The sequence below is a fragment of the Falco cherrug genome, chromosome 4 (genome assembly GCF_023634085.1).
Source record: "Falco cherrug isolate bFalChe1 chromosome 4, bFalChe1.pri, whole genome shotgun sequence".
NCBI classification, from domain to species: Eukaryota; Metazoa; Chordata; class Aves; order Falconiformes; family Falconidae; genus Falco; species Falco cherrug.
This window is the reverse complement of record NC_073700.1, coordinates 11,397,566-11,411,953: the sequence shown is the minus strand read 5'-3', so window position 1 is coordinate 11,411,953 and position 14,388 is coordinate 11,397,566. Positions and strand designations below refer to the sequence as shown.

General features: G+C 40.0%; 1 protein-coding gene across 1 annotated transcript; it reads left to right on the top strand.

Moving 5' to 3' along the window:
- Positions 1-667: 667 nt before the first annotated feature.
- Positions 668-13,732, top strand: SEC61A1 (SEC61 translocon subunit alpha 1). The gene is made up of 12 exons (XM_055708821.1): positions 668-790; positions 2,306-2,373; positions 3,074-3,139; positions 3,237-3,315; positions 4,917-5,048; positions 5,812-5,921; positions 6,141-6,294; positions 7,144-7,304; positions 7,951-8,148; positions 8,566-8,757; positions 10,362-10,438; positions 11,372-13,732. The coding sequence occupies exons 1-12, from the start codon at positions 784-786 to the stop codon at positions 11,556-11,558; spliced, it is 1,431 nt and encodes a 476-aa protein (XP_055564796.1). The 5' UTR covers positions 668-783; the 3' UTR covers positions 11,559-13,732.
- The last annotated feature ends 656 nt before the right edge of the window (positions 13,733-14,388 follow it).

The window sequence follows — 14,388 nt, the reverse complement described above, 5'->3', positions numbered from 1 at the left end:
GCAAGATAGCTTGGCAGCTGGGAAGCCGTTGCTTTATCTCTAATTAGAAATGGGTGGGTTAAAATCACTTTTGATAAACCAGATGTTTTGAAATAAGCTGCTCTGGACAAGAGCTATGCACAAGAATAACTAAAACATTCTCAGACCCATTGGCAGATGTCTTCAGTAATTCCTAGAGATTTCTCTAATTACATATTATTGCTATTTATATTATTAGAATATTATTATATTATATAATTATATTATATTATATTATAATAATATATAATAATATTTAAAATTATTTAATTATTTAATTGTTATAAATAATAATTCTCTAATACAGTAATTCCATAAGATCTCTACTAGCTAAAACATGCACCCCCTGACGTAACTCCCAACCTCACCGCCGCGGCCCTGCCCCGGGGCCGGGCCTACCCCTCATTAAGATGGCTGCCAGGGCGAGCAAGACTACAACTCCCAGAAATCCGTGCGCCACTCCGCCATCTGATTGGTTTCCTAGACCCTCGGGGAGCCAATAAGCGTCGGGGTCCCCCCGCCCTTCTTGGGGGTGCGCGTTGCTCTGGCAGTAATGCATGACGGGAGTTGTAGGCTCCTTGCCCTGGGGGCAGCGGAGGGCGGCGGTAGCCGGGGCGGCCTACAGCGCCTGCGCGGCGGCGGTGGGGCCCGGCGGGCCCGGCGCGTGGCAGGAAGCGGAAGGGGGCGGCCGGGCTCTATCCCTGACGTGTCTCTCCGAGGCAGCTGCCGCCGCCGCTCGCTCTTGCCTCCCGTCCGGCGGCCGCCATGGGCAGTGAGTACCGGGGCGCCTCGGCCGGGCGGCGGCGGGCGGGAGGGGACGGGAGCGGCGTCTTCGCGGAGTGCGCGACGGCCAAGGTGCCGCGGCTCGGCCACCGGCTCCTTTTTCGCAGGCGCCTGGGGATGGGCCCTCCTCAGGGGCGGCGCGGCGGCCCGTTCCCCGCGTTCCCCTCCCCCGCGCTCCCCTCCCGGGCGGCGGGGAGCCCCTCTGAGGCGCCGGGGCCCCATGGCCCTGGGGGCTGCCCGCCGGCGGCGGCACTCCCGCCGTGGTCAGTCCTGCGCCCATTTCCCTTCTCTTGTACAGCAGCTCCCTCTGGGTTATCCGCCCCCCCATCTCGCGGTGAAGGACCCGTGTCCTGGTGATGGCAGATGTCCCTAGGGAAGGGACCTGGCGCTGCCATGCCCGGCGGCCGGGCCGCTCGCTTGGCGGGCACAGCCAGCCCCAGGCCCGGGTGTGCTTATGCCGTGAGGAGACAGGGAGCGACGGGTAGTCAGGCTGGCGATTGCTCACAACGCTTCCAATTGCCAGAGTAAACTATAAACAGTGATCTGAAGTCTGGAGGTAACCTGGGTGAATGGCAGTCTTCAGTCTGCTACTTCGAGAAAGAGCTGCTTGAAAAATCATCTTAGTCAATTGGAATAGTATTGTAGATGTAGGGGAGAATCGCGATTTGCTTCAAGTTTAAAACCACAATCCAGTGTAACTTCAGACAATTAATCGTTTGAAATGAAGTAAATAATTTTTATGGGCTGGTTTTAAAGTGTTACAAAACTGCCACTGAAGTTGCTGCCTTCTACAGAAAAGTGGAAAGCCACCAGTAGTTTCAGGTCTTCTGCATCGTCATACACTTTTTAGTTCAGATCAGCCCAAAATATAGGTGCAGTCTGAGATTCATCTTAAGAAGTTAAGCATTAACTCTGTTCAAAATCAGATCTCTGCTCGTAGGAGAACTTGTGACTTTGCAGATACCCTCTTCTTTTGTATGCTTAAAGACTCAGACTTTTCAGATCAAAGGCTATGTCCTTTTGACTAGGAGGAGATCATTGCGTGAGGTGTTTTGTAAAGTAACTTGAATTGTTGCTTATGACAGCATGAAGGAATTCTTAAGCTGTATGGCCTAAAAGTATTGTATTTCAGGTGGTGTATTTCTCAAATACCAGGTTAGGGGTGAAGCTATTATTAAATAAAAGTTCAAAGGTATTGGTAAACTCATGCAAAACAATGGCAAGGCGTTTTTTGCACTGTCAGTGTACTTAGTAAAATGGGAAAACTCTTGACTTTTTTCTTTTTGTTTCCAGTCCATGCTGTACTTACACAGAGATTCAGCTAGTATGGTATATTTAGAACAGATAAGAACTTTTTAAAAAATCAAAACAATGATATACGTTTGTCCTTAACTGAGACTTTTAATATGTAAAGTACATGTCCAAATTCAGTTTTACTTGAGCTTTTCCCAGTGTTTGTTGTATTTGTGTGTTCACTTTGTCTTTTTAACTAATTTCCATACAGTAAAATTTCTTGAAGTAATCAAGCCCTTCTGTGTTATCTTACCTGAAATCCAAAAGCCAGAACGGAAGGTAAGTTAATACAATTTTATTCACAGGTTTGTATTTGTGTAATATAAAATGTTTACAGCTTAGTTTGCATTTGTGGGATTAGGATTTTATTTTTTTTCCTCTTCGGAGAATGGCAGCTTTAGGCAAAATTGTTTTTAGTGCAGGGCTTGTCTAGCACACCCTGTATTGTGGGTATTGTGGATACGGTTGTACAAGAATATATTTGCTGGTAAATGCAGTTGTGCAGTTGTGGTTATGCCACAGCAGTGAAATGTTGAAAGCAGTATATACCAGAGTGTAAACTATAATAGTTTAAAATAGCAACTTGAAAATCTTTGCTTCTTCAGTTCTAATCTGAGGTTATTTGCTAAGATACGCCTCTCTCTTTTTTTTTTTTTTTTTTTTTTTCTCACCACAGGCTCTTTCTTAGAAAGATACAAGACTCATTTCTGTGAAAATACTAGAATTACTTTCCATTGACATAAGCTTGTCTATTTGGGTTAAAGTTTCAATAAAGCTTTGACGTTTTCCTTGGCCTTACATAGTATAAAAGGGATGAACAGTGAGTTATTTTCTTTAGGATGTCCTGTACTTTGTCCCTCATGAGAAAATCAAGTGTGCTTTAGCTACTATGAAAGTTTGCCTGATTGACTAGATCTGGTTATCTTGACAGCTTTATCATCTTTGGTTGCTGGTTTTTGGTTTTGTTTTTTTCCTTTAGATTCAGTTTAAGGAAAAGGTACTATGGACAGCTATCACACTCTTCATCTTCTTAGTATGCTGCCAGGTATGTTTCTTTCTCTTCTTTTTAAGGAAGAGCTAAAATGTTTAAAGGATATTATGAAGTCTCTAATCCATTTTTCCTCTGTTGGTTGGAAATGCAGATTCCCTTGTTCGGTATCATGTCATCAGACTCTGCAGATCCTTTCTACTGGATGAGAGTGATTTTGGCGTCAAATAGAGGTATGGCCAGTCTTTCAGGAGGGTGGGGTTTTTATAGCTTGAATCAAAACATCTTTGGACGTGTTCTTACGTTGCACTCCAACAACGAAAATATCTGAAGTAGAGGGGGATAAGTCATTTTATGTATTATGTAAAATCATAATCCAGGGTGGCATTGGGAAAGGCATAACTTTGTGGACAAAATGAGTTTATGGTTGGCTGTGTGCAATGTTATATGTACAAAAATCAAGGAGCATTTTGGAGTGAAAAGGATTAGGGAAGAATTACCTGTATTGCTGCTGTTGCTGTCTTTTGTATATATTTCAGGTGGTTTATGTTTCAAACCATATTACATGAGTGTTGTTTTCTGGGTGACATCTTTGAGTCTGTCTCACAGAAGACTAAAATTCATGATAATTTATTTATAAAGTTTATAAAATAGTTTATGTTTTTATATATATGTAGGGTTTATATATATAGTTTATATAGTATATATAGTTTAGATTATAAAAATAGTTTATAAAAAAAGCCTCTACATTTTCTTGTAGAGGGAGTGGTGACAGTTTCTTGAATTCACTTTGTCATTATATATCATTTGAGCTATTTATTAGTTTATATCATAATGAGATGTGCCCATATGCATGCATGCAGCTTGGTGTACTCCTGAAAAAAGTTTGGGTTTTCCTGTTTAAAATTACAGATAATTAAGTGACTCATTGTCAAAGGCAGAAAGCAAATTCCTATCTTGTCCTGGTTTCAGCTGGGATAGAGCTAAGTTTCTTCTTAGTAGCTGATACTAAATCCAAAACACAGCATTGTATGAGAATAATGTTGATAACATACTGATGTTCTAGTTGTTGCTAAGTAGCGCTTATCCTAAATAACGGACTTTTCAAGTTTCCCATGCTCTGCCAATGAGTGGCTGCCTAAAAAACCAAGAGGGAGCATAGCCAGGACAGCTGACCCGAACTAGCCAAAGGGATATTCCAAACCATAGAACGTCATGCTCAGTATATAAACTGGGGGGAGTTGGCTGGGGGCCACCCATGGCTGCTCGGGAACTGGCTGGACATTGGTCAGCAAGTGGTGAGCAATTGTGTTGTGCATCACTTGGTTGGTTTTTTTTTTTTCTTTTTGGGTTTTATTCCTTTCTCTCCCTCTCTCTTCTTTTCATTACAGTTATTGTTATTGTTGCTATTGTAATATTGTGTGTTGAGGTAAGAACAAATTAATAATTGAAATACAAATTTTACCTTTTTCCCCCATTCTCCTCCTCATCCCACTGGGGGTGGGGGGAGTGAGCGAGTGGCTGTGTGGTACTTAGTTGCCAGCTGCGGTTAAACCACAACACTTGTTTGATGCGGAGTAAATCTGTTCTGGATAACAACAGTCTTTTTCAGTGAATGTGTTTTTTAAAAGGTACTAAGGAATATCACATTACTCATCAGACTGACTTTTAACAAGCTTCTGCTATTTAAACCTTTTACATTTGTGGAGGTTTGGAGTTTTATATTTTCTCCATCATGGCATAAAGGGTGGAAAAAAGCAGTTTTGAAGTTCAGAGGTGCCTGGGTATGGTACACCCCATTATTTTCTTTTGTTGCTCTTCCTGTGTCCGTCAGGTACATTGATGGAGCTGGGGATTTCACCTATTGTCACTTCTGGGCTCATCATGCAGCTCTTGGCAGGTGCTAAGATAATTGAAGTTGGTGACACCCCAAAGGACAGAGCTCTCTTCAATGGAGCACAGAAATGTGAGTAACAGCTGATATTCAAGGCTGATGTTCTAGAGTATCTAAACTTAACAAACAGAAAGTGTAAACTTACTGTGTGATGAATGTTCAAGTCGGGTACATGGGTTTCTCTCATGCTGTGTGTTCATGTTGTGCCACAGGTTTCTGTCTTTAATCAGCCTTTTACTGTCTGCTTTCTGGCTTGTTAGCTGTTTAGCTTCAGAAAGGTTTGAAAAGGAAAAATATCTGTGATTGGCACTGCTGCTGTAATCTCACCAGTTAAATTAAGTAATACGTAGACTGTGGGGACTGAACTTTTCAACTGTGTTGGACAGTGTTAACCTAGAAAAGTTACTATTAGGGTGTTTGTTCTAGTTGTTTCTACCTTGCAGTATCAAGCATGGCTTGTTCTCAGCAATAAGAGATCTCTGTGCTCAGTTGATAAATGGCTTTTAGAAAAATTTGAGTGTTCTTTAGCTATTTGATGCTGTATTGCACTATTTACTGATCTGTTCACTGGGAAAACAATTCATAAATTGCTACAGTAATATCATAACACCCTCAGTTTTCAATATCTAAAGCAACCTTCAGTGAAGTGTCTGTGTGTATTTGTATTTTTAGTGCCAGATTTCAGACAAACACCTTACCTTTGAATTTAAACATCCTGTGACAATGTATTCCTTCCCAGTTTTCTCTACAAAGAGAAAGTGGTTTGTATTTCTCTAATTGCCCACTGACCTAGATGTCCAGAACAAATATGTACTTTTTTCTTCTTATTCTACAGTGTTTGGAATGATCATTACCATTGGACAGTCTATTGTCTATGTAATGACTGGGATGTATGGAGACCCATCTGAGATGGGTGCTGGTATCTGCTTGCTTATCACGATTCAGGTGATTTCTAGTCCTCTCTTGCTTTCCCTCTGAAAGAGTCAAAAAGTCCACCTTACGGACTGCCTGCCCAACATGCAGAGATTGAAGTGTGCCTGCTTCCTCATTCATATATATATATATACACACACACACACCTTCCTTCTCTTTTAATACAAGTTACTTTTTTAACAAAATTTAAGAAAGGATGGGACTAATGCTGTATTTCTTTCTTTACTGTAGCTATTTGTTGCTGGATTGATAGTTCTGCTCTTGGATGAACTCCTGCAGAAAGGATATGGTCTCGGTTCTGGCATCTCTCTCTTCATTGCTACCAATATCTGTGAGACTATTGTGTGGAAAGCATTCAGCCCCACTACAGTGAACACAGGACGAGGTAATATGGCATAGTCTGTTTTCGTTACAAAATTTTTGTACAAAAAAGGCAAAATCTATTTTTTGCAGTATGTCAACTTAAATGGCAAACGCTGCTGCTAGCATCTTGGCTGTGTAATTGCCATGTAGTGAATCTTGTTAATACAGCAAGTGCTCCTACACAAGGTGCAACTACAAAGACATTTCTCTTTAATTTTGTAGTGTCTTTCAAGATATTTCCTGAACTTGAATTTCTTACGGTGCCTCCATTAAAACTCAATAATGGTAGACTGCCATTGTATTATGGTTGCTTCCCAGCTTACTGACAAATATCATCTGTTTCTTTCTGCACCTTGCATTTTTTTTTACTCTTTGCCCCAAAGACCTTATTCTCCGAATGTTACAGAAGGTGATTTTGTTTGGTGCTGTATAATAGAAAACATAACTGAGGTTATCGTATTTTCTGTAATGCAAACAATAACTTGTGTGTCACTGTGAATGATACTAGAAAGCATGCTGCCTCTCATCCAATTTTTTTGTTTGTTTATTTGGTGGGGAGGAGGAAAGGGGTAAAGACCTTAGTGAATGTCAGTATTTCTGGAGACCAATAAAATTATCTCATTTGATCATTGGGTTATGATTTAGTTTCTAGGCCACTACAGGGAGATTTAAAAAACAAATTTTGGACATACTGTAGCTGATATGAAGGATGGCAGTAGGAAAAGTCTGACAGCATGCTCTAGATGCAAGAGACTTGGAGATATATCCCATTCTGAATCCTCTAGTTCAGAAATATACCTAATGGGACAAAGCACTGAAGTTGGGAGATAATCACAGCACACCTAACTTGGTTTTTCTTTTCCTTTCCAAGGCATGGAATTTGAGGGAGCCATCATTGCTCTGTTCCATCTTCTGGCTACTCGTACAGACAAAGTCAGAGCTCTTCGTGAGGCTTTTTACCGTCAGAATCTCCCCAACCTTATGAACCTGATTGCCACCATCTTTGTCTTCGCTATTGTAATTTATTTCCAGGTCAGTTGGAATAACGAGGCCTGTGAAACTGTTGATATGGAAGTAGATCTGTAATCTGCTTCCTTCTATGAGAAATTGTATTTTCACTTTCTAGTGCCTTCAGAAGACTCATTTTTGTACCTGCAACGTTTGAATGTTCATTTAACACTAGCTTCTCTTAATCTTACTGTAGCCACATAATAGACTTCAGACCAACTTTGGTCACTGAAAAAAACCCCACATATGAACATGCATGTGCAGTATTGTCTAACCCAAATGCTCTTGCTTTTTACTGGAAAATACTCTGAAGTCTTCAAGCCTGTATGTCTCTTACTGTTTGTTGCAGCAAACTGCTGATGAATATAGAAGGTTTTAATGTTTCTTTTCCGGGACACTATGTTCAGTCTTCTTGAAACTTTAGATTTCTTCTGATGTCTGTGGCTTTCCATGCCTTCTTATATGTGTGTGTTTAGACAGCCCTGCCGGCTTCCAGGCCATTTGCAGAAGTGTTCACATGGATAGCCTTATGGGTAGAGTATGTGTAGTTGCACAAAATGATTGCAGGGGTTTTTTTCTGTTGCTGTCAAGGAATTGCAGTTGCATTTATGACCTGTGGTATGGGTTCATGCCAGTTGTAATGGGGGACTTTCTTTTGAAAACTTTTCAGGGCTTCAGAGTGGATCTTCCTATCAAATCTGCTCGCTACCGTGGCCAGTACAACACCTACCCTATCAAGCTGTTCTATACCTCCAACATTCCCATTATTCTTCAGTCTGCCCTGGTGTCAAACTTGTATGTCATCTCCCAGATGCTTTCTGCTCGCTTCAGTGGCAACTTACTGGTTAGCCTGCTGGGCACTTGGTCTGTGAGTATTCCTTCTAATCTTGCATACAGCTTTATAAGACCACCATTAAAATGCATGGTTAAAGAGATGGTCTCTAAATATTAAGGCACACTTCTACAGGTGGTCATGTACACTGAAATTAGCCATTTGTTTAATGGTAGAGTATGAGACCAGCTGTCTTGAGTGTAGATGTTAGGTCTCCATTTAACTTTTACCTTGGACTGTTCTTTGCTGTCCTAGGTATTTTTGCTCTTCATTATTGTATTCGATTTCCACTTTAGAAACTGCTTGTCATAGTAAAGTTGAATCTCTGTGTGCTGCTGTACTGGTAATGATACACAGTGATATGAAGGTGATATAAATCCAGACATAGCCTAATGGCTAAGAAATAGTGAGGTCACCTAAGTTACTAAAGAAAAGGTGACTTCTTTCTTCTAGGACACGTCATCTGGAGGCCCTGCTCGTGCTTACCCAGTTGGTGGACTTTGTTATTATCTGTCACCTCCAGAGTCCTTTTCTTCAGTGTTAGAAGACCCTGTACATGCAGTTGTTTATATTGTATTTATGCTGGGCTCCTGTGCTTTCTTCTCCAAGACATGGATTGAAGTCTCTGGCTCCTCTGCCAAAGATGTAAGTTTTAAAATGACAAATTGTGTAAGCTTACGTGATGAGAACAAATGGGCTGTTGTAGGAATAAGACTGACTGTCTTCTGAAATAGCTATTTTGCTGGTAATCTTGGTAATATTTATTGTTTGTATTGACAGTGACTGTGTCTTTTTTTGTAAGTGGGGAGGATGGGGGCAGAATGGGGGTAACTTTTTCCCCGTTTTCTTTACTGCTTTTTCAAGAACAGCGGCAACAAAATTGCTTTCATTGGCATTAGGAAACTTTCAGCATTCCTGTGTAACATCTCATCAGTGCGAGGGCAGGCGAGGTAACAGGAAAGGTAGAAACTTTCTGTGCCAAGTAACAGATGCACTGTGTACAAGGCAGCTGCCACTTAACTTCCAGGTAAAGCTTGAATACCCATGCCTGGCATAGAGAATTCTTAACTTCTTTTGGGGGAAGATTAACTAGAGGTTGTTATTTTTAATTTGAGAGCACTGATAACAGAGAATATAGTGCAGCGCATTAATGTACCTGAGCCTAGCTTCTCAAAATTTCCATTTGCTACAGGATATTTGATATTCAGCAACTGTATCATTCTGAAATTGGAATTGGAAAACAAGATGGAAAATAGTTGTCATCGTGGTATGTTTGTATTGTGTGGTTTTGGGTAGGAAATCAAGCTTGGCAGCCATATGGAATAGCTTAATCCATTCTTTAACAAATATGTAATAGTTGCACAGTTACTGTAACAGCGTGAGCACTCTCTCATTTTGGACTTGAATTTAGCTGCTTGTCAGGCATGCAGGGAGGCACTCACAGCCATGTATAGCCAGATTTTTATTTCAGTATAAACCAATGTACAGCTTTTAACACTTTAATATACTTTCCTTATACTGAATAAAATTATTTTAATTTCACGTAAACAAGGCCATATAAAAATTGGTGAATCATTACTTAAATGTTCACTATATGGTGGAGGACTGGTAGCTTAATCATCTGAAAGTGTGTTTTCTCAGTACATTAGATTCAGTGACAAGCACCTTTAGAAGGTCCCTTGCTAGAGTTTGTTACCCTTCGTTTTTAGTGAAATGTTTGCAGGGCTATATATTGTAACCCTGTGCAATTGCAGAAACCCAGTTTAAGAATAATGTCCCAAGAAGGCATTCTTTTAAATGTACGGTTTTTAATATGGCCCCACAAGCTGTTTCCCACATTCATTTGGACTAACTGAAACGGTGTGGATGCTTTATAGGATTGTTTTGCTAACATCTACTAAACACTAATCAGGAGAAGGGTAGGTGGCAGAACAGGAACTGAATGGTGTGTATGAAAGCCTACCAATTTCCAGAGTTTCCTTGTCTAGGTAGGACTAGAATTATCCAAAAAGCTTTGTGTAATTGAGAGTGTGGAAAAGTGCCTGTGACTGCAACCTATCTGAAGTTAAAATACTGGATATTTTAAACTCAGATGAATAATATAAAAACCAAAACAATACCAAAAAACACCTAAACACACCACCATTTACTGAAATGTCTTGCTTCCGTTTTCCTTCCCGTAGTACTGAGTTCCATGGCCTTGGCAAATAATGCTAAACTTACTTGCTCCATTCCTTGATTGAATACAGGTTGCCAAACAATTGAAAGAACAACAAATGGTAATGCGAGGCCACAGAGAAACTTCGATGGTACATGAACTAAACAGGTGAGCTACACATTTCACAGGCTGTTTATGCAAGGTGTTATGGGGGAAAACACATGGCAAACTTCTCTTTGACTTCCATTTTCTAGATTCTAGAACAACATTCTTTCAGCTTCATAACGTGCGTGAGACGCAGAATATTGTCTCGTTAATGGAAGGGTGGTACAGTACAGCATATTCTCGCCTTACAGCTAAGAGAATATGCCTTAAGTTCTGGGGGTTGTATTTTCCTGTTCTTACTTCTTTTATAGGATAGCTAATAATGAGCATTTGAATTTACTTCACTACTTCAACCTGATGCACAAGTTGGTTTTTTTTACTGTAATTTTTAATGTGTTACGTCTTGAGTACTGTTTTCATGCAGACCTTGCTTCTAAAACAAGTAGTTACTTAAATCTACAAGGTGCAGAGGTAGGCAGGGGTCAGCCTCTAGGTTTTCTAACTGCAGAGTAGGACCTATTCATCCTTCATGTTACAGAAAAGTTATCTTAACTTTAGATTTCAGTCGTCTGCAAATGAGTTGAAGAGCTAGTAACCATAAGCTTAATCTGTGTGCTTGATGGTAGACTGCAATACCTTCTCTTCTTAGCTTAGCATTTTTTTTCCCCTCAAATTGGGTTCAGCTTTTTATTTCCTTACCTGGTATACTGGCACTATTGCACACTTCTTACCTTGTATTGTGGACCCAGGAGAGAAGGGAGTATTCTGCTATTGACTCTTTTCCTTTCATCTAGTTTCATTCTTGGTTTTTTACCTACCTGGTTAGATTATCTCTGTAGTGTTCTTTCTGTTCTTGGTGGGATTGGTTTTCTACAAAAAAATCTGCCTCTTAATTTAGACACTTCCCTTAGATCCCATATGCCACTAACCCTAGAATATTTGTTAGTATCCTGAGCAAACCTGGCACCTTTTCTATTCTCATTTTGTGTTTTACAGGTACATCCCGACAGCTGCTGCGTTTGGTGGTCTCTGTATTGGCGCCCTCTCTGTGTTGGCAGACTTCCTTGGGGCAATTGGGTCTGGAACTGGAATTTTGCTTGCTGTCACTATCATTTATCAGTACTTTGAAATTTTTGTAAAGGAACAGAGTGAAGTTGGCAGTATGGGAGCTCTTCTTTTCTAAACCTAGCTTCTCATGGACCCAGGAAAGAGGGGAGGAACATTCTCAAATATAGCCAGTCAGGTGAAAAGAAGTAAAATAAACTTGATAATGCCATTCTATAGGAACACATATTTTAATAATGTTTCCAAAGCGCATTCCCTTATGTTCAAACTTTTCTAGCGTACTGTTTGCATTTTATAAATTGATGAGGAAATATGTACAAAATATTTTTTTTTTAAGAAAGTTGTTTGTTAATTATGTATTAGGAGAATCAGCTTTCTGATTTGGATTTAGTTCAATGACTCTTGAAATTTTTTTGGAGCCCCTTTCAAATTTAGTATACCTGAAGCTTTTACAGGTTTTAATAAATGTTTGTTAAATGAATGTTTGGAAGGGATTTTTTTCCATTTAACTTGTTTTTGCAGCTCCTTTGCAATGGTGGTCAGAAAAATCTCTCCCTCTGATGCTCAAGTTCCATAATTACAGTTACAAGCACAAACAGTGTTTAATATGTTCAGGTTTGTGTTTGGGGTTGTTTTTTCAGTATGGCAGATTTGGAAGGCAGTTGTTTCTTTTTACTAAATGATATCTCTAACTCCAAATGTTTTGTCTTGTAATCACTGCGCTAGACCTTGTCAGATGTTGAATATTGGCTTGAGACTGTTGTCAAGTTTCTGTATAAGGTGGGAATGTGTTCTTTCCCACCACCCCTCCTCTATAAGCAGAAAACTCAGGTCAATCTAGATTCTGCCAGAGTCTGTGCCTAAGAGTTGCAACTTCAAAACTTGGTCATACTGGCAGCTTTGTAAAACATTCTAATTAGTTTTCATTGCCATTAGTGGTAGTTCTGATGCTAGCTGAAAGAAATGGACGTTATGGCTGCTTAGATGCAAATCTGCTTGTGCTCTTTGCTAAAGCTAAGTTTCATTGATATAATTAATTCTGGTCTTGTAGCAATCGGGATGTTATCTGACTACTCATACCTAGTGAATTTTGAGTCTCATTGCCACAAAGGAGTGTGAAAAGAATGTGTGCTACTTGTCTATTTCTATAGGCCTAGATATGAGACCCTTGTCAGATAACTCTTGTAAGTTGCTTATGTGGAAGCCTTTTCCATCCTATAATGTCATTGATTCGAATGGTGCATAGAAAAGTACCTTTTCAGAAGGCATTGGGACTCCTGTTTTTGAAGATCACGCCTTCAAATTGGAGAAGTTACATTATTGGCTTTAATGGACCAGAATAATACTTAATTTTCCATTTTAATTTAGGTTGTCAGTACTAATCAGGTGCCTAGGACCAAATGCAAATATCTGTCTACGAGTCTTGTAAATACACTTTTCCTCAATCAGTATTGGACGACATGGAAACCAGAATGAGGAGTTATAATATTGGAATGTTTCTCTACACTGCATCAACATGCCTTCTGTGCATTTTGGCATGTTCGGCTAACAGTATATGAATTTCTGTTTCTGCTTGGCGTGTCGGGACTCTTACATACCCAAGGAGCACGGATGACATCCAGAAGCCCTTGTTAATGCACTGAGCTCAAATACCAAATGTGTGAGAAATCTGCAAATTCGGGATGAGATACACCTATCAATCAAAGCGAAACTCCTGGGGTGAGGATCACGATTGGGAAAGGGACAAAAAGTATTAGGATAAAGTACCCGTGAAATGCTCGCTACCAACCATTCACTATTACTTCACACTGTGTTCAATAATTTTCCTGTCTTTTATAGAAAGTACTAGCATGCCACAGCACCATTTTGATGTGAAATAAGGGACGGTTAATAAGTGACTTTCAAAAGAGAGGGAAGGAGCGTGGTATGGTTCTTCTGCTTTGGGGATTTTGTTGTTGCTGGTTTTTTTTCCAGGAAGCCCAATACAAATTTTATTTTGAAATAAAAAGGACTCCACTTTTGGGCCCACAGCTCTGGCTGGGCTGGAGCTGTACTTGTATTTTTGGTCATATCTGTTTGAACCGGTTGCAGTTTAGACCATTAGCTCTTCAGTGTCTAAGCAGCACTTGTTCTATGCATCTGTACTTTTGTTGTCTAGTGGTGAAGTCTTTGTTATCAAGCAGCTATGTCCTCAAAGCAGGACCTGCTGGTCATACAGTGGACGTTCACAAAAAAGAAATAATACCTAAACAATCTGCTTTATAAAGAAATAAAGTACATCTTTGGAGCTAATGTTTGGCTTTTGGTGCTTTGAATACTGTTAAGGTTCTAACACTTGTTAAGTAATGTTGCCTGCCTACAAGACTCTGAGTGATCCCTCTCAGAACAGCTTGTTTAAGAGTGTCAGTGTAAAATAAAGACTAATTGTGTGTACTCCAAGGTCTTCTCTCAACAATAGGTTGCCAAAATAACAGAACCTTACCCATTCCTCTGGGCTTTCCTGTTCCAGAAGAATTGTAATTCAGAAGGCATTTCACAGGCAAATAGTGGGAGAGTGAGGTAATGATGCATCAGTTTTAACAAAAACTGTGTTTCCACATGAAATGCGTGCCAGTCTTTTTGTAGCATGACTTTAGTAACAGGAATTAATTGAAACAACACAACTCAAAGCTCATGATACTCCTAGTATTGTTTTGCCCTCTGAGTTTTTAAACTTAACTTGGAGTAAGGAAAAAAAACAAATTTCCTCCTGACTAGAAATACCCTAGTACTTAAAAGCAAATTTATGTAAAATACTGGTACTGGGTGCAAGAACTTTGTCCAAGATGCTGGTTGTGTATGAACAGCATTAGTCGTTCTAAACAGCAGTGTGATTTCTCCCTTGCTCTTTTACGTTCCCTCGGGAAACTTGCCTTAATAACTGTGGTTGCTGTAGGAATATTGTGTTG

Excerpts from the sequence above, each read along its gene's own strand:
- SEC61A1 (XM_055708821.1), top strand. Across the intron at positions 8,758-10,361 it reads CTGGCTCCTCTGCCAAAGAT|GTTGCCAAACAATTGAAAGA; the intron begins GTAAGTTTTAAA and ends GATTGAATACAG. Across the intron at positions 10,439-11,371 it reads ATGGTACATGAACTAAACAG|GTACATCCCGACAGCTGCTG; the intron begins GTGAGCTACACA and ends TGTGTTTTACAG.